The 21,240-nt window shown below is 37.8% G+C and overlaps 5 protein-coding genes and 1 non-coding gene across 7 annotated transcripts; 3 read left to right on the top strand and 3 right to left on the bottom strand.

Annotated features, from left to right (window-relative positions):
* LOC18790800 lies at nt 2,771–5,226 on the top strand. Its single transcript, XM_007223870.2, has 4 exons — nt 2,771–2,971; nt 3,249–3,515; nt 4,038–4,196; nt 4,298–5,226. Exons 1-4 carry the CDS (start codon nt 2,969–2,971, stop codon nt 4,541–4,543), a joined length of 675 nt encoding a protein of 224 aa, XP_007223932.1. The 5' UTR covers nt 2,771–2,968; the 3' UTR covers nt 4,544–5,226.
* LOC18793453 (binding partner of ACD11 1) lies at nt 5,355–8,105 on the top strand. Its single transcript, XM_007224329.2, has 6 exons — nt 5,355–5,906; nt 6,360–6,446; nt 6,574–6,677; nt 6,761–6,836; nt 6,982–7,071; nt 7,317–8,105. Exons 1-6 carry the CDS (start codon nt 5,901–5,903, stop codon nt 7,899–7,901), a joined length of 948 nt encoding a protein of 315 aa, XP_007224391.2. The 5' UTR covers nt 5,355–5,900; the 3' UTR covers nt 7,902–8,105.
* On the bottom strand, nt 8,358–13,044 carry LOC18792785 (cyclin-SDS). Its single transcript, XM_020554791.1, has 7 exons — nt 11,846–13,044; nt 11,526–11,693; nt 9,906–10,072; nt 9,440–9,568; nt 9,039–9,219; nt 8,871–8,915; nt 8,358–8,700 (listed from the first exon to the last, which is right to left on the bottom strand). Exons 1-7 carry the CDS (start codon nt 12,935–12,937, stop codon nt 8,671–8,673), a joined length of 1,812 nt encoding a protein of 603 aa, XP_020410380.1. The 5' UTR covers nt 12,938–13,044; the 3' UTR covers nt 8,358–8,670.
* Nucleotides 13,763–14,944, bottom strand: LOC18789051 (putative protein TPRXL). Its single transcript, XM_020557081.1, has 3 exons — nt 14,387–14,944; nt 14,125–14,280; nt 13,763–13,939 (listed from the first exon to the last, which is right to left on the bottom strand). Exons 1-3 carry the CDS (start codon nt 14,942–14,944, stop codon nt 13,799–13,801), a joined length of 855 nt encoding a protein of 284 aa, XP_020412670.1. The 3' UTR covers nt 13,763–13,798.
* TRNAK-CUU lies at nt 15,328–15,400 on the top strand. The gene has a single exon. It is a non-coding gene; the product is annotated as a tRNA-Lys (tRNA).
* On the bottom strand, nt 15,445–18,344 carry LOC18792363 (ubiquitin carboxyl-terminal hydrolase 2). 2 transcript variants are annotated; one of them, XM_007222499.2, is made up of 6 exons: nt 18,201–18,344; nt 17,779–17,826; nt 17,184–17,230; nt 16,771–16,817; nt 16,541–16,643; nt 15,445–16,456 (listed from the first exon to the last, which is right to left on the bottom strand). In XM_007222499.2, exons 2-6 carry the CDS (start codon nt 17,807–17,809, stop codon nt 15,680–15,682), a joined length of 1,005 nt encoding a protein of 334 aa, XP_007222561.1. In that variant the 5' UTR covers nt 17,810–17,826; nt 18,201–18,344; the 3' UTR covers nt 15,445–15,679. The 2 variants fall into 2 exon arrangements, with proteins under 2 accessions (XP_007222561.1, XP_020410215.1); XM_020554626.1 differs by lacking the exon at nt 17,779–17,826.

Raw genomic sequence — 21,240 nt, 5'->3', positions numbered from 1 at the left:
CATACAAGAGATAACATCCATTGAATCGCTTTCAAGTATAATCTTATGACAGTTTTCCTCTTTTGCTAACAGTAACCCCTCCAAAACAGCTTCGGCTTCCACCTCGACTGCAGAGTTTCTGAGACATGCCTTACTCAAACCTGCCAACAATCTACCTTCAGAATCATGCAGACAGCAACCCACACCGCCCTGCAGAGAGTTCTCGTGCCATGCTCCATCCACATTTACCTTAACATAAGGTTGAGGAGGAGCCTTCCAGAGAGCATGGGGAGGAGAAGCTGAGGGAGTAGGACACGTAATAGCTTCCACAGTAGGACAAAGTTCCCCCCATAAAGAAAGAACTCTTCTAATAACAGAATAAGGACAGGGGGAGCGACCTTCAAAAAGAGCAGAGCACCTCTCTTTCCAAATTATTCAACTTGAGAAAGAACTCTTCTAATAACAGAATAAAATGCCTATTTGAAAGCACTCTAATTATTCAACTTGAGGCATTCATGCACAGATGAAGTATAAATGGAGCATTTCACTTTCTTTTTGGTAAATGTTAAGGGAGCATAGCCATAATATAAATTGAGTAAATGCTATGATCAGGATCATAGAGCATTTCGCCTCCGCAAGATTTTCAGAAACTGAAATTAAGTGGTCGATTCACCATGAGAATTTAGGGCAGATAAAGGATGAGAATTTAAATGACAAAAGATAAATGTTGAAAAACTATGAGGTGCATTTTTGTTGCCTACATCAAACGCTAAAACACAAGTATTAGAAATCTGATCGGACAGTAATTCCAACACTTTACCCTTCATAATGTAAATTCTAGAATGTAGGAAAAATCTCTCAGACCACGCCTTTCATTTCCTTCTTTAGCATTTTACCCTACATTACGCACCGCCTCTAATCGATTACTACTGATGAGAGCGACTTTCGAAAAACCTACTTCATTCTGATGGTGTTCTACTACGATCCCCATTTCTCGCTCAGCTCAAGAAGGAAAATTTTCTTCTCCGTCTCATTTTCTAGGGTTTTTGAAATGCCCTCCACCAAGATCGCTGAGATCGAATTCTGATGTTTCATCGTTGGGGTTGCCTGGACTACCACCAATGGGGTGCTATCGAGGTCCTTTCGTTGAGATCGCGAATCCATGATGGGATTGGCCTTCTCACTTGAGACTCCTCATTATAGCCTCCCCACTTTTGATTTTGTAATAGTTGAGACTGGACTCTTTCGAGCTGGGGCTTCTATGCCTGTCTTCTGTTTCCAATCAGAATTGGGCTTTGCTGCGAGTTGTGTGATTTTGAAAGCATAATAAGTTTGGTTTAGGTATCAGTTGGTCAAGATAATGTGTCATTCACTTTACACCCGAGTTCAATTCCCTCGATAATATACTTTTCACTTTACACTCAAGTTGAATTCCCATGATAAAATAATTAAAATAATATCATTCTCCAATTTTATAAAAGTGGTGGATTCTTGGGCCTTGCCCATCGAAATGTAGTACTAGTAGTAATTGAATGAAAGGGGACTCTTCCCACTTTGCCATCATCCTTTAGGTTTTTTCTCGGGTCTTGATTAAGCTAAGAATCTATAGATGTTATGATGAGGTTTTTCTGTTTTTCTTTTTGATAAATATAATATGATGAGGTTAAATTGAATTGAAGACAGATAAAGATGAAAGTTTATTGGAGACAGATAATTGTGCATAACTGTTTTTGTACATTTATGTTGCCTATCAAACACTGCACTTCTAACCAAAATGTTTTTTTAAAAAAAAAAAGGAAAGCAAAATACTAGAACTCTGTCCGCAGAGGGGTAATATTATTTGTTTTTGACTAAAAATATAAATAAATAAATATATTCCTAGATTTTATCGTGTTTTACTGTCAGTCCTAGATTATAAAATCTATGCCAAGATTTTGTATATTCTCGGAGTAAATTTAGGAATTCTTTTCTTTTAGAAGCAGCAGAGGATTATTTTTTTGGGTTTTGAACAAAAAGTTTAATAAGGCTATGAAAGTCAAAGACAAATATGTTTTTATTTGACTTTCTATATGAAAAGATCTGACTTATTATATAATGGGAATAATTAAGGCACAAACAATGCACAATGATTTCTCATCAAACAATTGAAGGGGGAAAAAAAGGGTAAAACGGTAGAATGCATTTAATTTCGGTGATAATGTGCAATATTTTGCTTTTCCAATAGAAGCAAATAACCTATTTAATTTCAGTTGACCATTACCAAATCACAATTGTGCCTTCATTAAAAATAAATAATTAATATAAAAGATAAAAATAATAAAAATTGGCTGATTACTGTTCTACCCCCTATATTTTTCTCCTGAAATAACTGATTTTATTATTGCAACTAGCAAATATGAGTTCAGTCCAAGTCAGAGAAGCAGCTAGAGCTCCAATAATCATTAATACCAAAAGAAATTAAAATCAAAAGGACAAAACGGCTCCGAAAATCTCGGTTATTTCGGCGGGAAAAGACATAAAGCGACTCGTCTGGCTCTTACCTTTCACAAACACTAGGGTTTTGCCTAGAGATGGGCCATAAGAAAATCCACTGACCTAACCCTCATTAGTTTACTGATTTTGTATATAATTAATAAAACGTTCTCAAACGATGACCGTCAGATGCATTTTAAGTTTAATCCAACGGAAATTAAATATTTAGCTTCCCTGCGGATTGCTTTGTTTTTCCAATAATTAAGCGAAAATTGAAGAAAAATAATAATTATTATGTAAAAATTGGACACAGCTCTCTATTGCCTCCCTGGAATAATTGGGTTCCCATTTATACTTACTTTCCATTGTATACTCTTTTCCTCTTTCACTTGCCCACAACCACAACCCTTGTGGACTGTTCTGCAGTTTTTTCATGTTTCTCACACACCCTATCAATCAAGTATCAACTTCTGCAATAACACCAAATTCAAATTCAGTCCATAAGTAAATTGAAGAAATGGTAAGCATATGACTGCTTTCAATCTATTCTACTATGATCATTGTTATTTCCAAATTGATTGTATGAATTTTTATTGGATTCGATGTATCAATGTTACCATATGGTGTGAATAGATACAATTTGTGATATTTGGTTCTGGGTTTTGTGAATTTGATTGAATGGTTTTGAGTTTGAAGGCTAAACAATCAAAATGTTGAGTCTTGAATTTGATTAATGACAAAGTCTAGATGTTGGATGGTTTGTTCTTATTTTGATAGTGAATGTGTTGGTTTTGTAGGGAGGCTGCAAAGTTTGTATAAAGAAAAACAGAACAGATTGGCTTAATACCCTTTTGCTTAGCAAATTCTTCGGTTCCTGTGGTGTTCATCATGACCTTCGCAAAAATGAGAAGAACGTCTTCTGCATAGATTGCAGTATCCGCCTCTGTAGGCACTGTATGACAGCTCATTGCCTCCACACAAAGCTTCAGATCTGCAAATACGTCTACCATGATGTGGTTCGCCTTCAAGAAATTCAGAAGCATCTTGACTGTTCTAAAATTCAGGTTTCTTCCCTACTCTCTGTCTTCAATCATAAAACTCTTACAAATTGGATGTGATTTCATTTGCAGGTACAAAATAAAATGGCATTTGGGTTTTCTAAACTGTGTTTGTTTTGTTGTTTCTAGTCAAGAACAATTGTTGTTTGAATTTCCTCTGTTAATCTAGTAGACACCAGTATAATTACCAAAGAAGAACGGCTCATCAATTTGACTAATATATGATTATTTAAGTCGGCTATCTGATTGTTATATAGTTTTGGGATGTAAATTTCAAGTTTTGTGTTTGTGGTGTAGTTTGTAGGCAAGTCAAATTGAATGCGCTTTAATTGGTGTACATATTCTGTCAGTGTTATAAGACAACAAAATTCATCAGTTTTATTTCTCATGTGGTTTAATCCTGCTGGTAGCTGGAATCCTAGGATGGTTGATTTGATTGATCACTGTTAACTGTTTTCTTGGTGAGGTTGTTGGTTCCTTGTTGTGAATGTTGTTTATCTCAAATAACGACAACTTGACGTCTTACAGACATATAAAATCAACGGCGAGAAAGCTGTGCATCTAAATCCTCGCCCTCTAGCCAAAGATGCCAAGCCATCAACAAAAGCAAAGTTTGGTGCTTCCTGTGAAGCTTGTGGGAGATATCTGCAGGACATGCCAAATCGTTACTGCTCCATTGCCTGCAAGGTAATTGAAAACTTCAAAATTTTTGGGCTCCATTTTGGTGCTGTATATTTCTCTTTACATGATTCTCATGATAAAGTGTGTGCATGCTTACACATTTTCAGGCATCTATAGTCCCAGTGAAGCCTGAAGACCAAAGTCACAAATTCATCGCGGTTACTATACCACAATATGGTGATTTTTCATTAAAAGGTAACTGCAATTCCGAAACAAACATGAGCGAAATGGAATCATCGATCTCGTTGGCTGAGTCGTCTGAGGAGATGACTGCTTGGGTATGTTCAGCATTGAAGCCAAGAAAGCTTTTGCATAAGAGGAAGGGCATCCCTCACAGAGCTCCTCTCTGTTGAGATGGGTAGACAAGATGAGTGATATTTTTGCTTCCTTTCCCCTGTCATAAAAGTTTTGGTTTATATCTAAGTATTAAAACCATAAAACCACAGCTAGTTATTATATCTAGATTGAAGAAAATCCGTCTCATATCTCTGATTGGGATTTAGTTTGTACAGCATAAGAGAGGTGGTAATGCTGCAGAGCATATGGTTGATAATTGAGGGGTTTGTTGGGATTTACCATACTTTTGTTAATTTTCTCATGGATGAAATATATATATATATATATATATATATCTTTTTACAGAACAAGATTAGAAAACTTTTAAAAAATGTCTGGTGGGAATGTTTCTCGCTTTGTTGGCAAGCATGAGTGGCTGGCTGGCTGCTTTAGTGCTTTACTTTTTCTATCTTGTTGGCCGCCAGAGATTTGATTAGCTTTGTCTCAATCAATGTCCGATTGGTGATGGCTTCATGTTCCTTGTGGTGTGGTGTGTAGTCAGTTGTTTGGTTGGGCCCTCTGCTTTCCCTACGCATTATGGCAACAATCTTTTGTTTGTGTCTTGTTATATGGATGTGGCAGACAGAAAGGGAAAGGAAAGGGCTGCAATACATTATACACTGAGTCGTCTAACTTGTAAGTGAATGGAATATATCCTAGAAGAGAATAGAATAGCGTCAATCCAATCGATGCAGTGACAGAAGTAACTGCTGGAATGCGTGCATGTTATGTTGCACATGGATGACCATCAACTTTTCTTATATTTTGGTTGGAAATGTTCAGCAGCATATGTTACAACACCATATGTATATATTTGTTGCGGCTTGTCAGGCTTTGAGTATCTTTGCTTTTGTCTTGTAGAAAAGCTTTTGGTCAAATTTCAATGCAATCCAACTTTGAATTAAAAACAAAACTGACCCCCAAAGAAAAAAATCAAGAAAAAAACTATTCTTAAGCACAATTTCAGGCGTCACAAATATATATGTTTGTATGTGTTTTTTTGTTTTTTGTTTTTTCTGTTGACATGGTTGACGTTAGACCAAAGGAAAATAGACATGGTTGACTTGGCAAACCAGTCGTCCATAGAATCATTTTTTCCCAAAAATGAACAGGAGAAATCAGTAACAGCTCTAATTGGAGCGCCAAATCTATCCCAGGCAATGTTAAGACCCGAAAACAGAGCCCAAGAAATGGAGTTGGAGTTTGCCGAATTGAAAACGAGTTGGTGATTAGCGAACTTCCCGCTGAGCAAAAAGCAAAAAGATAAAACTACCATTAACAAAGAAAGCATTAACCAAAAATAAGAGAAAACAGGAACAAAATACTACAACCAACACAAGGACGTGCATTCCCTCTCAAGCAAAATCTATCGAAATGTCGGTAAGTTTTTTCTTCTTCTTTTCTTTCTGAAAATATTAATCTTAGTACTCTTTCTGTCACATCCATTGGGTTTTCATTCTCTTTGATTAGGGTGTTTGACGCAATGTGCTTGGTTTTCTTCTTGTTTTTGCTTTGTTGGTTGCTGGGTTAATGCGGGAAAACAAGAAAAATTATGAAGTTTAGAAATAATTGCTGCCTCCAAATCCAATGATTGCTCTGTTTGGTTACATTAAGGTTTTGTGTTTCATGGGGTAGTCTTTCCCTAATAAATCTTCAATTATTCAACATGTTCCTGTCTGTATTTTTGCCTCATTGCCTTGCCTGTTTTCTTTTCCTTTTGATATTATTACCATTCTACGTTTCCTTTGTTGTCATCATCACTGTATGAATTCTGAGTTTATTTCATTCATTTCACCCTGGAATTATTTATTTAATTGAGAATTTTGTGTACAGACTCCGGTGGAACATGCAAATGAGGGGATTGAAGCAGTTCCCCAGTCAACAACTGCAACACCAAACTCCAGAACCAATGTTTCAGATGTGAGAAAATTTATAACTTTTTTTTCTCATCTGTGTTCTAACTTGTAATAGTATACATCTTTTCTTTTTGTTTTGGTTTTGGTGTGATTAAAACATGCGTATTCACTCACTTGATTTTCCTCTGCAGATAAAAACAGTCAAAGTTAGCAATGTCTCTCAAGCTGTTTCTGGCAGGGATATCAAAGAATTCTTTTCATTTTCTGGAGATATACAATATGTTGAAATGCGAAGGTTCACATTTTTTTTAATTATATTGGCGACAGTGTTGTTATTAGGTTTGTTATTCTAAAAAATTTGGTGGTATCTTTTGGCAGAGAAACTGAAAACACCCAGCTTGCCTATGTTACCTTCAAGGATTCACAAGGAGCAGATACAGCAGTTCTCCTCTCGGTATGTTCACTTTTTTATAACGGTGGTCAGACGTTTGTTCTTAAATTTTTTTTTTTGAATTTTTTGATGCAGTAAATGTTTTGTAAGGCAGTTGCAGGGTTCTGTCATTTGATTAGTAATGTGTTTTGAAAATTTTAAAATTCAGGGAGCCACCGTAGCTGAACTTTCTGTCACCATTACGCCAGTTGACGATTATAAGCTGCCGCCTGAAGCCGTCCCACTCCCATCAAGCCCGGTAAATACCATGGCGTACATCCATATCTGTATTATCTTCCAACCATTTAGTCTTGTGTAGCATGAAATTGGAGGTCAAACTTTCAGTCTAGTGGTGTTTCAAGAGTGCAAAACAAATTTTTTAGCCTATGAAGATTTTCTGTTGCTTAATAGCCCGAAGCATGTACACAAGTACATGTGAATTTCTTGTTTTAATTGGTCCCAGAAAGCAATTGTTTCTTACTAAATATGTATTCCCCTTTGAAGGAGAAAAAACCTGCTGTGGCTATTTCTGCTGTAAGGAAGGCAGAAGCTGTGGCCAGCGCTATGCTTGCCAAGGGTTACATCTTAGGAAAGGATGCCATTAACAAGGCAAAAGCCTTTGATGAGAGGCATCAACTAATGTCAAATGCCTCTGCCACAGTTGTTACAATTGACCAGAAGATGGGTCTGATGGAGAAGCTAAGGGCTGGAACAGCTGTTGTCAATGAAAAGGTGAGGGAGATGGATCAAAGGTTCATGGTCTCGGAAAAGACCAAATCTGCCTTTGCTGTTGCTGAGCAGAAGGCAAGCAGTGCAGGGTCTGCTCTCATGAGCAACCCTTACATATTGACCGGAGCTTCGTGGGTTTCAAATGCACTCAGCGCAGTTTCAAAGGTAGCTGAGGATGTGGGCATGATGACCAAGGAGAAGGTGGACAGGGCCGAGGAGGAGAAAAAGGAGATCGAACACCGGCAGAGGACGGAGGTCATCACCGACTTTGCCCAGACCCATCTTGATGAGTCTTCTGGTAGGGTTCCTCCTGCAGTTTCAGCCAGTTATCCCGATGACACGAAGCTGGGAGTTAAATGATCGGTCTGGACAAAATGGATGAATTATTGTTCTGTTTGCTGTATCATATGGTTTTGTACAAGGAGTCTGTTGCATACAAGAATTGTACACTACATAACCTGTTGTAAAGTCATGCTTATGGTTCGAGGTGAGAGTTAAGTTAATTGTTTACAAAACTGTATAGCAACTAGATGAAATGCAGGTGTTCATTTATTTTCTTTCTAACTTCAAATTAATTTTACTTTTATTTTTAATAATAGAGCAATCACACATTAACTGAGCAAACAATGCCTTTGCAGTATCGATCCTATTAAATTCTGTCATTTATCTTTACTGGTCTGGCTGGAACAATATTTTGAATGGTCAACAAACTGAATTATAAAGCTTACTCGTTTGCTTGCTTAAGGACATATATAAACCTTCAAACTTTAGGGGGCATGTCAACGCCCTCAAAAATAGTCTGCATAGACATTCAAGGTATCATGATGCTTAAATTCTTAGCAAAGCAGCCATTGTATGGATAATGACGCATGCTAGAAACAAAGCAGGTAAAACATTCATGGTGAGTAGTGAAGTACTTTTCAAACATAAGTTCATAAAGTTTACTTTTGGTCCTTGGAGACCATCAGATATTATTACAGATTCTGTACTTCTATGAAATGTTTACAAGTAGCTGCACGGTCGTCTTAATTGACGAAAAAATCAGATTTGTTTTGTTACCTATTGATCAGGCTTTACCTTGATCTACCTTCCATCCATCTCTTTTGATGAGGGAGTCAGCAAACAGAAATCACACATAATGTAACAACCACTCTAGGCTCTGTTAAAGTTAGCACACCATCAGCACCTATCAACTATCTTAAAATGACAATATATTCGAAACATTAAGAAAAACAGAAAAGAAATGATGCTGTGCTAGATGGCGAGATAATTGGAGAAATGAAAATGAAAAATTATTGAACTTTATGATACCTCATATTTTATCCTTACCTCTATGCATTCATGTAAATCATCACCTTCTGTTCTCACATGAGTCTGCAAAGCCATGAGATCGCATCAATGAGATATCAAGAACCAGATGTGTTCTTCATGATGACATAATGGCATCCCTCTACATTATAATTCAATGTAGTTTAAAAGAAAGATTATGGCAGTTACCTCTATGACTCGTTGGCGGGACACCTCATGATTGCCTTCTAAAGAAGCAAGGATGACAAGCGCAGCTGCAACTGTTGAAGGCCAGTAACGAAGTTGCACATGGTCCGACATCTGCAGCACTGCCAAGTACTTGGCTCTCTTCTCCACTTGGGCATCAGCTCTAGCAGCTCTCAGGTAGAACCTATGTTATCCAATTAGTTCATGGAATGAAGATGGCATGAACCTCTCAAATCAGAAACATTTTCTTTGCCCAGAAAAAAAGAAAATAAAAGTTGAAGGATAATCTAGATATGCAGAGAAAGAAGATCAGGAGCCTGAGTTTGCCAGGTTGTCAATGCAAGAGAAGCAGCATGCATTTGTCTAGTATAGTACTTTGGAGAAAATGGGAGACTGAGAGTTACCATAAGAAGTTATAGATGGTGGGCAGAAAGCACTGGAAGCTGAGGACCTCCTGAACTAGCCATTCCATAGCAACCACTTCACATCTGCTGTACACATTGCTTTCTACATGGAAATCCCTTTTCCGCACGCTGAAATGGCCATCAGAAAGGTCTATTTAGAAGGTAATTATGATGCGTCCTGCTTTGACATGTCTCAATTACATCGTTATTTAAGTACCAAAAGGGGATGTGGGTTAACTTTAAGTTTGAGCTCTAAGCAACTTCACAGTTTCTCTAATACATTCATTTCCAGACAAATCACTTGCAGAAGGAATTGGACTGCTTCAACTTCTGATTTTTGTATTCATCTATAAGTAATGCTTTAATTGCCACACAAAAAAGGCTAAAAAACACCTCAACACCAGGTTTATGAGGAAACAGACTAGGTAAAAATGTATGAATGATAAAAAAAAGTATAAAGATATACCAGTTGTAGGGCTGATTTTCTTCTATTCTGGTGGCTAGAGTTAGACAGGCTATTCCAACAATCTGAAGGATCCTTTTGCTCTTGAAAAATCCTTTGCTTAAGAATCGGTCAAGGAGGCTAACTCCTAGAAACTTCGTTTCCTGCTGTAGCTTCATTTGATTCGATCGCTGCTTGTTGAAAGCCAATCAAAAGCACCGCATTAACGTAATAACAAGAGATAATAAAACGTTAGTTATAAGAAATACGGATAACAGCTAGCCTATGCACCCTCTCCCACAGGAAACGGAATATTAGAGTTTTACGTGAAAATTAACCACTATAATGATGAGGGTGAACACTATTTTTAACTATAATGCAATCTCTTATTACCACTTTATCAGAAAAAGCATGAAGAGCATCAATATCTTAAATTCACATCTCAATGCATGTCAAGCAAAGCAAATTGACAATGGCATTCGAACATCCACCAACAAAGTATAAACATAGCCACCACCCAATATACTCATGTGCAACACAAGAATTCTATACATGAGAGTCAAAATAACTTAACAATCTTAACAATTTCAAGCACTTGTAAAGCAAACATTGCATTCACCATTTTACTTTTTAAATCTCTAGTACACTAACAATATTCAACATTCCATTAAAGTAACAAACTAACAATACAATTATATTAAATGTTGATATAAATAGTGGGAAGAAACATAATAGTAAATGATCATTACCAATATAAAACTCCTTGTGCCAAAATAAATAAATAATAATATGCAGTTTAGTTCGATTTAGCTTGTTCTTATAGAGAATGAATTGAACTAAACCAAACTAATTATGAATTAATTTAATTTCTTTTTCTTTTTTTTATAGAAATGGAACCAAATCGATCCAATTACTTAATTGACCGTTTGGATATCCACCCTAGTCAGTATGCTGTATGCAAGTTCTTTGTATTGAAATTCTTGAAATTAATCGCACCTACGCAAAAAATCGTGGAGTGTATAGACTTGTCCAACAAGTAACAAGTACCCCTCAACAAATGTTATATACGCACCATCGCTGGTGCGAATGCACGTGCTACTACTGCGTTCTAAGTGTGGGGCAACGTGGAAGTTGTTAAGCTAAGAAGGATTACGTAAAATTGAATTTGGAGACGTACATGTATCAAATTTACATAAAATCATTTTTCGCAAAAATGTATCAAATTAATCTCCCTATACATTACAAATGTGTATTACTTTGGCCAATAGGAGAAAAGCGAAACTAGTGATGTGCCAGTGCCTGTGATAAAAAGTACATGAATGATCCTAACATAAAAACTAGAAATGCATTCAGTTTCAGTGCCAAACACATCCATTCAATGACGTGGCACAGATTTGATTGGATGTTAAATGGTTGTAGAATATCGTCAATGTAGATAGTATGTGCTACTTGACGGCATGTACTTCCACAAACGTGTGCAGGTCCAATTTCCAAACAGAACTAATTACGACGCTTAATTTAACTACGACCAAATTTAAATAGATAAAAACGACGATTAGTTGAACTTCGACCTTATTTAAATTTAGAAAACGACGATTAATTGAACTTAATCAGAGAAACGTGAATTTCGGTAAAGCCAATCACCTCGACGATCCAACGGACCATTTGCCACCGTTGCTGGAGGATAAGATCGCCGCATTCCGTCGTGGAAGAGTACTCCTCCGTGTAGTCTCGCAAAAATACTTGTATCCTCTCTCTGTTCCTAAGCAGCTGATAGCTCGCTTCGTCCTCCTCGTCTTCGAACTTAAGAAACTAAAATAATATTATTAAAATAACAAAAATCAATACAGAAGGAGTAATGAAAAAAGATAAAAAATCAACAATCTATTTTTGTTTGGTTGGCGAGAAAGTGCAGGAAAGCAAGGGAAAATTAAGATCGTAATTCAAAACTTGATAAAACTTACTGTATAATCATCCTTATACAGTTCTTTAACGCAGGAAGCAGCAATGAAATATAAAGCAGTGCTCGATCTCGTAAATTCTTCTCTGTATTGAAGGAGCAAGGTAAAAGTAGGTGAATGAGTTGAATCTTCATCCGAGCGCTCCGAGAATTCGCTTCCAGAATTGAAGAAAATAGACGGAGTGTACTCTGAGAGACTGAGCTCGGAATTTTCGTCGAAAATATTCGATTGGAGCTCCGACAATGTCTGACTCGAAGAGTACTCTGAGACGTCGTCGTAGGAGAACTGCTCCTTACAAGCAAGGTCAGAACCGATTTGCAAGCTGTCTGGCCTCTGCTCTATCGTCGATTCAGAGTTCGAAATCGCGAAATTTTCACCGAAGTAGTTTTCCGAAATTTCAGGGAATTCAAATTCCGGTGCTCTGTTTTCTCCGTCTTTGACCGTTTTCTCTGGTAATTTCGATTCAGAGCACAATTCGATGACAGAGTTGAATGACGTAACTTTGTTTTCCTTGAATTCCAATGAGACCTTATCGGACTCGGAAATCTCTGGTCTACTAACTGCTTCAGAACCTTCGTTTCCTCCATTTTCGTTCACAATTTCACTTCCTTTTCCTCTCTTACTCTTTAGCTTCAACTTTCTGTCTACGAAACCCCCAAAATCAGCTCCAGAATTGGACTCCACACACGACGACTCAGAAACCTCTGGTTCGCCGTCTCCACCGACCTCTTTCTTCTCCGCCTTTCCTCCATAATACGATCTAGTAGCTCTAGGAAACAGCATTTTACGGTGTTTCTCAGTTTCTTCGAAGTGTCTCTTCCGCAAACTCGACCTCGCCTCACTCTCAGATCCAACGGAAACTCTGCTTGACTCGCACGAAACTTCACCGCCGAAGTACGAGCAGGAGTTCGAGTTCACAGAGAAGGAAGAGAAACCAGAGGTCTCACTGGGGGCATTGAACTTGAGAGACGAGTACAGAACCGGAGAGATCTGAGATCGCGTCCGGCGAGGGAGCTCCGACCGGAGCTTCTTCTTCGTCTTGAGGTACGGCGCCGTTTGGAGGTTTTGCATCGCTTGGATCGATTTAAACTTCATTTTGGAATTAGCTTTGAAATTCGAATTTCTGAATTTATTTGCAGTGAGTGTGAGGGCTGTTTGGTTGGTTTTAGTGGAGAGTGAGAAATGGAAGAGAGGGAAGGGAGGAGAGTGTGTTCAAGTAAGCGGTTACGGAAGTTGGGGACTGGGGGTCCTCTTTCGTCCTTTCGTTTTTGTGGCCCCACGACTCATGTCAATTTTTCCCGTGAATCCGAACATTCTACTACATTGTGCGACGAGGTCCTCTTTGGTCTTTTAGTATAGGCTGTGTGCGTTCTTTTTTCGTTAATGATGGGTTTTGATGTGGCATATGGGCCGCCCTCTTTAGCATTACTTGATACGCAAGGCGCAACTCTTCTGTTTTGCAAAGTGAATATTATTGATAAATATTATACCAATGCCATTTCAACTTTAACCCTCCCCGCAAGGTCTCTCTTCAAAAATAAAAAATATGGTACTGTCACTTAAATTTTTTTTTGCAATGTGCGACTATGTGATTTTAAAAAAAAAGTAATATTCATACCTCGAATGACAAAATATCCTTAAAATAGATTATGTATGACACTCGCACAACTATTTGGAGATGGTACTAACTAAGCCCTTCTAGTTACTGCAGGTGGTAAGGCTGATAACATTGTGATTAGTAAGTAGAATAAAAAAGCAGAACATTTCTTTTTGCCAAGAGTAAGTGAAATACAGCAATACAGAAAGAAAATAACCATATAGCCAGAAGAATCAACAAATTAATGCCATCGTTTGCACATATGAACTTGTACTTGAGCAAAAGGTAAAAAGAAAGGCAGAATAAAAAGTGGTTTTTGTGGGTAGTCTAGTGGTAAAAGGGGGTTGTGAAATACAAATCTACATGAGCTTGTAGTAGCAGTTGCCCCCAGCAAGAAGGAACTGATAGGGGACGCCACAGTGGCACCTGAAATGAATGACTAAGCCATCCCCCATCCTCTCCACGCTCACAGATTCTGCAAAATTTATGTCACTATCGACCTGCAACTGCAACATCAAATTCATCAACGGAAAGAAAGAGATGATGATGATGATAATATCAACGGAATTTCTAAGTCCGAACCCAATACTTGTGAAAAAGGATTTGTAATTTCTAATTCTTGGGAACCAACGAAACCAATTGTTGTAAAGATATGATTAAAATATGATGAGTTAGAGTTACCAACCTCAGTAGTGTCTCCATTTTGTTGATGATGTTGTTCTTGAGGAGGTTCCAGTTCCAGTTCTTCTTCTTCTTCCTCGTCATCATCTTCATTTTCAAGCATGACTTGTTGGAACCACAGGCTCATCTCTCTGACGCGATATTTTATCCTTCTAAGCCTCTGCAAAAATAATAGAAATTCATCTTCAAGAACCATACGTTCATATGAAAGATACGGATGAAATTCAAAGTCAAGAGAATGAAAGATGGAGGTGAAGGAAGAAAACCTTAGAATTGGGAGTGGCGTCGTCGTTGTCGTCTTCGTCACCAGAGGAGGAGGAGGATTGACGGGAGAAGGTTTTGAGAGCAGGCGAACACGAAGAAGGCTTGGGATTGGAAACGGAGCGGCGGAGTGTGGAGGCATAGGAAGAGAGAGCAGCCGCGCCAGAGGCTTTATCTGTTGAGGCAGAGGCAGGAGAGGCTGCGTTGGGGCACTGCAGCTGATTGTGATGAGAATTAAAAGAATAAAATGGGGGAGGAGGAGGAGAAGTTGGGTTGAAGCGTTCGGAACTGCAGCGGCGAAGAAGAGGATCAGGAGGGAGATCAAGCTTCTCTTTCTTGGGGTTGGGTTGGGATGTTGGTGGGGATTGGGACGGGGATCGCCTTTTCAATGTTCTCCTGGGCTTGGGACTGGAATTGGGAGATTTGAAGCTGCTGCTGCTGCTGCTGCTGTTGTCAAGGCGGAGCATGGACAAGTGTTTGCCAACCACCGCTGTGTATTCTTCTTCTTCATCTTCTGGTTCTGGTTGTGGGTTCTTAATGTTCTGGTAACTGCATTCAGCCATTATTTCTTCTTCAACGAATTCTTTATCTCTGAAATTAATTGATTCTTCTTCTTCTTCTTCTTCTTCTGGTAGGGAGGGAGAGATTCTTGAGGTTCTTGAATCTTTTATTTTAATAATTGGATGCAGAGTTGCGAATGAAATGCCTCCTCTCTCTTATATATAAATATAGCGATACATATATTTAACGGCCTACGAGAGTCTGTTTTCAACTTTCAGCTTTCAACTTTGACGGTTGATGAAAATAACTAACTCCGTCTGAACGAAAGGAAAATCCAGAGAGACGATGATTTAGGCGCCAAATTAAAGGACGTTCGCTCATAAACATAACTCATAAAATAAATCTCTCATACAATTAAGCTAGCATGCGATACTCCATCAGCAAAGCCCGTCTAGCTCAGTTGGTAGAGCGCAAGGCTCTTAACCTTGTGGTCGTGGGTTCGAGCCCCACGGTGGGCGACTTTGTTTTTGTTTTAATATTTACCTTTTCTCATCAGATGCTATGATGTTCAACCATTTTATTCCACATAATTCAAAGACATGTAAGTTTCTTGACCTAAAGCAAAGTAAGAACAAAGTCAATCCATGGGAATGTCTCACCAAAATAAATGGAGTTTAACGAGTAACCTAAAGAAAGCATGTATACCCCCAGTTAGGTTCACCCACAATTACAACTGACATCATGAAAAATAATCCACAATCCCATCATAGTACAGTAAACCAAACCATCATTCTCATTCATCTAGGGTTGCCAGATTTTTGCTTTGCCTTCTCAATAAGAGGCTTCAGCTGCTTCTTCTCAGCAAGAATCTTGAGGAAGTTAAACAAAAAGGGTATGTAGTTGTGCTTCCGGCGAATATTTTCTGTCCTCCACTTCTTAAATTTTTCTTCTTCCATCAAGATCTTCTCGGTAGCGCCCTCGATCCCAGCATTAATTTCTGAAAGACCTTTGTTCAGCGCTTCAAATTTGCTACTGTCGGCCGGTCTCTCTGATTGTAAGGCAGACAGCTGCTGCAAAATACGCTCCCTCTTCTTTTGGAGTTCCTTAAGTTCAGCAGTATACATCTCTTTCCTGTTCTTTATTATGGCCAAGAGATTGAATCTTATCTCACTTTTGGAATACCTTTCAATGCGCTCCTGGATTACAGGTTGTACCATCTGCAGCCATTCCATGTCACCTTGCCCACCAGGGCACTGTCCAAGGCTAATCGGCCCCTCCTTCAATCCATCAAGCTCATACAGGACCCCATCAACAGGCAAGTAGCTTATAAAATGGTAGACATCGTCATCTTTTTCAGCTACCTTCTGCTCCTCAGGAATAAACGGCTCAGGCCTTGCAAAACTATTATGGGCTGCACGGATAGCGTCGCTGTTATTTATTGCCAGCCCTTTCAGTTCAGGTGGAAAATTCTTTGTAAACTCTTTCAGTTTTGACAGTTCAGGACCAATGTCAACATCTGGACAGTTCATGAGGATAGACAAGATTGCTTGGGTGGCACAAGCATTATTAATAACCTATGAGGATATAAAAAGTATAAGATCAGAAGAGCTTACAAATGTATCATTACTCTAGAAAAATACATTTTCATGAACACCAACCTGGCTTGCAAAAAACAAATTAGGATTTGGATCCTTAATTACAAGGCGATCATCCCTTTCCCCTGGACGCCATTTGAATAGGAAAATCAAACCATACACCGGCCTGTAAGTTGCAAGAGGAAAGAGAGTAACTACAACATCGATACTAAAGATTTAAACTTAAAACATTTGCTATAGTGGAAATGAGGATATCTGCCTGGGAGATGAAAGCTTAAAAGGCCCTTATGTACCTCAGATTGTTCAGAGAATCAAGGTCCAATGAATACAACTCCTCAACCTGCAAGGCCACACCAAGGGCATCATGGCGTACGTGAAAGAAGTGAACTATAATCCAAGTCACAACATAACACTTGGACTCTGACTACCATGAAAATTAAGTAAACAATTTCTTTGAAAAGTAAAATTTCAACATAGCTTAGTGAAGAAAAAGGGGTTAAGTATTGGATATGGTTTACATTTTTTAGTTAAAGATTAAGGATGACGTGTTGGATATAATCAATATCACAACAAAAGGAGCGAAGACATCTCCAAGAAGCACTTGCAGCCTAAGCTCAAGCAGTAACAGTAGAAATCAACCCATAAACTAAGATCAGTGCAGGGTAAGCATAAAAATAAAATACAAAAGGAAACAAAGAAGGCTTACCTGCACGCCTTTTACTTGCATCTGCTGAATAAGTTCTGTAAACACCCCTGAAATGCAAAGTAGAACCTTCAAAATACTAGTACAGTCCATTTATACTATAGCTGTTTATATTTTTCAAAAATAATAAATGTGTTATAAATTATCCAAATCCTATACACTATCACTCTGCATCATCAAATCATAACTTTCATCATCCATACAATCCCAAATGTATTTTTTTCAAACAATAATTATGGTCATCAAGCAAGTGTTGTCAACAATTTAGGCTTCCACTCATACATGTAAAGATACAAGAGAAAAGCTTGTTTAGAAGTCAAATTGGAATTTCTCCAAGTTTCTTTGAGCTCAATAAAACATGTCAGGTCTGCCAGTGCAATTTCTATATCGAAACAAAGAGTGAATACAGCTCCATGTCAAGATTTACGCTCAAAAGAGGGACCGGCGAGCTGATATCAAGATATGAAAGGCATTTAATGTAGGAGCAACATCAGGAAGTATAACAGAACGTGATAAAGATATTACAATTTATCAGCGTGAATAGATGCTCACCTAAACTTTCACACACACACAAACAACAAATTTTTCTGAAATTTACCTGGGTCGGACTCAATCGTGCACCAAGACATGGTGAAAAGTACTTAATCTGATAAGAAAGAAAAAGATGTATTCAAGACACGTCAGGGAAAAACAATGAAGAAACGTATAAATTTATGAGCTTTACTTGAGTTCCGGGCACAAGTTCAGCAAAAATTTAACAAAATTGCATGTATATATTAACAAAGAGCAACATAAAGCAAAGCCAAGTGCCAGACCAACAAACAAATTATGACAAACCTACTATTTTTATGAAAAGAACAAAACTTTTTTGTTGTATTTTATAATGCTGCAATTGACTAAGCACAAGAATCCCCAATTCAAACAAAGAGGGTTTTATTCCTCTATTTCGGTTCGAAACGGGAAGGTTAGCAAGTTCCCTGAGTAAGAACCAGCGGGAAACGAGGAAGAAGATAAGCTCACCAGAAATCAAGACGAACGACGTCGTCAGCCTCCTCCACCGCTCCTTCTCTCTCTCTTTCAGTCTTCCTTGTGAGATTTTGAACCCGTAGTCTGTTTCTCGTCTCTATTCCTTCCCCTTGTTATTCTTTTCAGTTCATTATCTCTTTTTTTGCTTCCAGCTTTTTATTTTGAAGTAAAGCCCAGTGAAAAACTGGCCTCAAATAAAGCCCAAAATCAAAATAAAATGACAATGGCCCAGTCCATTGTTGCAGGGGCTAGGGTTTAGCCGCCCCACGCTATAAAAGGGGTGTCTTAGCTGAACTGCGTTGCAGACTCTCACCGACGCTAAGGAGGTTTGTTGACTGATTTTTCTAGTTTGGGTTTTGAGGTTGTATGAGACGATATCTTCTTTTGCTTCTAATGATGATGTTTCTACAAAACTTTCGTTCTCCTGAGCTTATCAGTGCTGAGAAACTGGAGACCTGAACTGAAGAGCATTCTAAGAAGATAATTTATTTTTTTTCATCTTGATTTTAAATTTAATTATTTTGTTTACTTTTTGTTAATAGTTGTTAGCTGTGGTTTTTCTGAGTAACTTTGCTGTGTTTATTAAAGAAGATCTTCTTTTGTTTCTAATGATGAAACATTCAATTCTCCTGAGCTTATTGATGCTGAAAATCTGGAGACCTGAACTGAAGAACATCACGAGAAGATATTCTTTATATAACTCGTTTCTGTATCAACATTTGCATTACGTTCAAATGTTCATCTGCAAAACTGAAAATACTAAAAACCAAGTCTAGAAATTATAACCCACCTCTGTTGTTGGAGAGGAAAAATACTCGTATGCAACGGGGTATCAATCAATGTTTTGCTATTCTGTTTCATGTTTTCTGCCGTTTTTGAATTGTTGATTTGCTATTTTGTTCCTTAATCGTTCATGCTTTTATCGTTGAATCTATTTTTGTGATTGATGTACGGTAAATTAGCGCCTCCAAAATCTGATACTTTTTTCTGCCCAAACATGTTGAGAAGGTAGAGAACAGGTAAGATCCAGATTGGTGAATGAGCTTTTGGACTAATTAATAAAAGAAAAGTTGATTGGACCCAAAATTTTAAAAACGAAGCTGGAAGAGATGTTAAAACTTAAACCCCAAGAAGCAGTGTAATAAGGCTTTGGTCAAGGCAGCCCATGGGCTCAAAAAACATTTCAAGCCCATTCCCCGGAACTTGAAGCGAAGCACAGAGAAAGGAGAGGGTTCAATTCAACAGTTCAATAAAATTATTTTTTATTATTTTTAATGCAAAATGGGTTGAATGAGATTTGAGGGTATGATCTGAAAAATAAAGCGAAGATAAAGCCGACGTTATAATTATTGTTATCCGTACTACTAAGTCACACGTCTGTAATGTTATTTTGCTAGTGGCATTACAGATGGACCAGTTCATATCTAGATCGCTATAGATTCCTCTTTTCTTCCGTGACTTTATTTTCTTTTTTTGCACTGTCACTGACTCGCCGTGCATGAGCAAAGGTAAAGCAAAAAGGCTGGCGCAAAAGCCTTCTTTATTTGTGGCGCATGCTAGACATACACATAGTGATCAGATCAGATTCCTTCCACAAACTCCCACTAACTTACTATTTACGTGTCACTTGGTACCTACCGACCAACCTACAACTTACAAGCCTCCAATACAATGCCAAATTGCCAATGAGATGGGAAGAACAATTTTAAAGCAGAGATTCATTTTATGCACTTTGTTCTTTTGCCTCACTCATTTGTTTCAATTCTTTTCTTCCTTCCTTTTGGTTTTAATTTGTCCTTTTGCCTTCACTTTGGTTCAAAAAAATAAATTCATAACTATATAAAACCTGATATCTATGAGATGCAAGCAAAGAAATTCATAGCTATAGTTTTCATGGATTCAGTCGTTTTCTACGCCATATGAAACACAATATTTTATTTTATTTTATTTTGTCCCCTACAATTTGCAGTTTAATGGAAAATCAATGAAATAATATGTTCTGTAATCCAAGAAACCCACATTACACGTGGTAATGAGATGAACAAAGAGCCAGGATATATTTTTCCAAACAAATAAGAAGATGGGCAGAATATTTGTTTGAAGAAATGAGCAATATTACTTACCATGACCAAAGGTGTTGCCGGGATATGCTTCATACTGTTCGATTTTTTCAAAGCAAAATTAAAATTAATTTCGCATCTTTTCTTTTCGACAAAAGAATGGGCACATGTTTATTAAATGTGAAACACATGTGCTGCACAAATCATGTTCCTATGTTGGATCTCACTAGGTGCGTTGAGTATATTTTAAGGAATTTTTAATTTTTTTTTTAATCAAATAGAAACTTTATTAGATAAACTTTAACAGTACAATTAAAAACATCAACAAAGCATCAAAATTACCAATCCTAAAAGGGCAACAAACTAACAAGGACAAAAACTGCACTAAAACTACTAGCTCACATCACCATAATTAGTCAGAAGCCCAAACAAAGCTCACAAACCCAACATAACCAAAACCCTAAAACAACTCATGAGCCTAAACAAACCATACCACCAGCACCTGAAGAAGCGCCGTCGTGACCCCACCCACCACCGCATCCGTAATATATTTGGGGAAAATATGATTTCCAGTGATTTACCTATGCATAAGAGCGAACAAATAAACAAAAACAACAACTTTGACAAAGAACAATTGAGTAATTTGCAGCAACTTCCGTAAAAAACGATGTATAATCAAATTTAGAGAACATGAGTGGCGTTAGGGAGCGGGTTTTGGAGGTAGGATTTGATGGAAAACATATACTAAAAGGGGTCATGGATAACTTCAATTTGACCATTGATCAGAAGAAACCACCACAAAGAGCTTTTTATTTAAAACGCCTCAGTGGACTTATTCACTAACCTAAAAGGAAAAGACGAGAATATAAGAGGAGGAGGAGGGGCAGTGATGCTTCTTACTCCTCCCTCCTCTATGAAATTTTCTTTTAGCACTCACAGAGGGAGCGAACAACTCATATTCTAAGGAAACTTAG

This window comes from Prunus persica, chromosome G1, assembly GCF_000346465.2.
Source record: "Prunus persica cultivar Lovell chromosome G1, Prunus_persica_NCBIv2, whole genome shotgun sequence".
NCBI classification, from domain to species: Eukaryota; Viridiplantae; Streptophyta; class Magnoliopsida; order Rosales; family Rosaceae; genus Prunus; species Prunus persica.
The sequence above is the reverse complement of the archived record's forward strand: the minus strand, read 5'-3'. Positions and strand labels throughout refer to the sequence as shown.

Coding starts and splice junctions, on each gene's coding strand:
- LOC18790800 (XM_007223870.2), top strand. Junction 3,516..4,037: donor TTGACTGTTCTAAAATTCAG/GTTTCTTCCCTA, acceptor GACGTCTTACAG/ACATATAAAATCAACGGCGA. Junction 4,197..4,297: donor ACTGCTCCATTGCCTGCAAG/GTAATTGAAAAC, acceptor ACACATTTTCAG/GCATCTATAGTCCCAGTGAA.
- LOC18793453 (XM_007224329.2), top strand. Junction 6,678..6,760: donor CAATATGTTGAAATGCGAAG/GTTCACATTTTT, acceptor ATCTTTTGGCAG/AGAAACTGAAAACACCCAGC. Junction 6,837..6,981: donor ATACAGCAGTTCTCCTCTCG/GTATGTTCACTT, acceptor TTTAAAATTCAG/GGAGCCACCGTAGCTGAACT.
- LOC18792785 (XM_020554791.1), bottom strand. CDS start 12,937: ATGAAGTTTAAATCGATCCAAGCGATGCAAAACCTCCAAACGGCGCCG. Junction 10,073..11,525: donor TGGTCCGTTGGATCGTCGAG/GTGATTGGCTTT, acceptor TTCAACAAGCAG/CGATCGAATCAAATGAAGCT. Junction 8,916..9,038: donor CCCGCCAACGAGTCATAGAG/GTAACTGCCATA, acceptor ATGGCTTTGCAG/ACTCATGTGAGAACAGAAGG.
- LOC18789051 (XM_020557081.1), bottom strand. CDS start 14,944: ATGGCTGAATGCAGTTACCAGAACATTAAGAACCCACAACCAGAACCA. Junction 14,281..14,386: donor ACGCCACTCCCAATTCTAAG/GTTTTCTTCCTT, acceptor TTATTTTTGCAG/AGGCTTAGAAGGATAAAATA. Junction 13,940..14,124: donor AAAATGGAGACACTACTGAG/GTTGGTAACTCT, acceptor TTGCAGTTGCAG/GTCGATAGTGACATAAATTT.
- LOC18792363 (XM_007222499.2), bottom strand. CDS start 17,809: ATGTCTTGGTGCACGATTGAGTCCGACCCAG. Junction 16,644..16,770: donor GATTCTCTGAACAATCTGAG/GTACATAAGGGC, acceptor TGCAACTTACAG/GCCGGTGTATGGTTTGATTT. Junction 16,457..16,540: donor ATTTGTTTTTTGCAAGCCAG/GTTGGTGTTCAT, acceptor ATATCCTCATAG/GTTATTAATAATGCTTGTGC.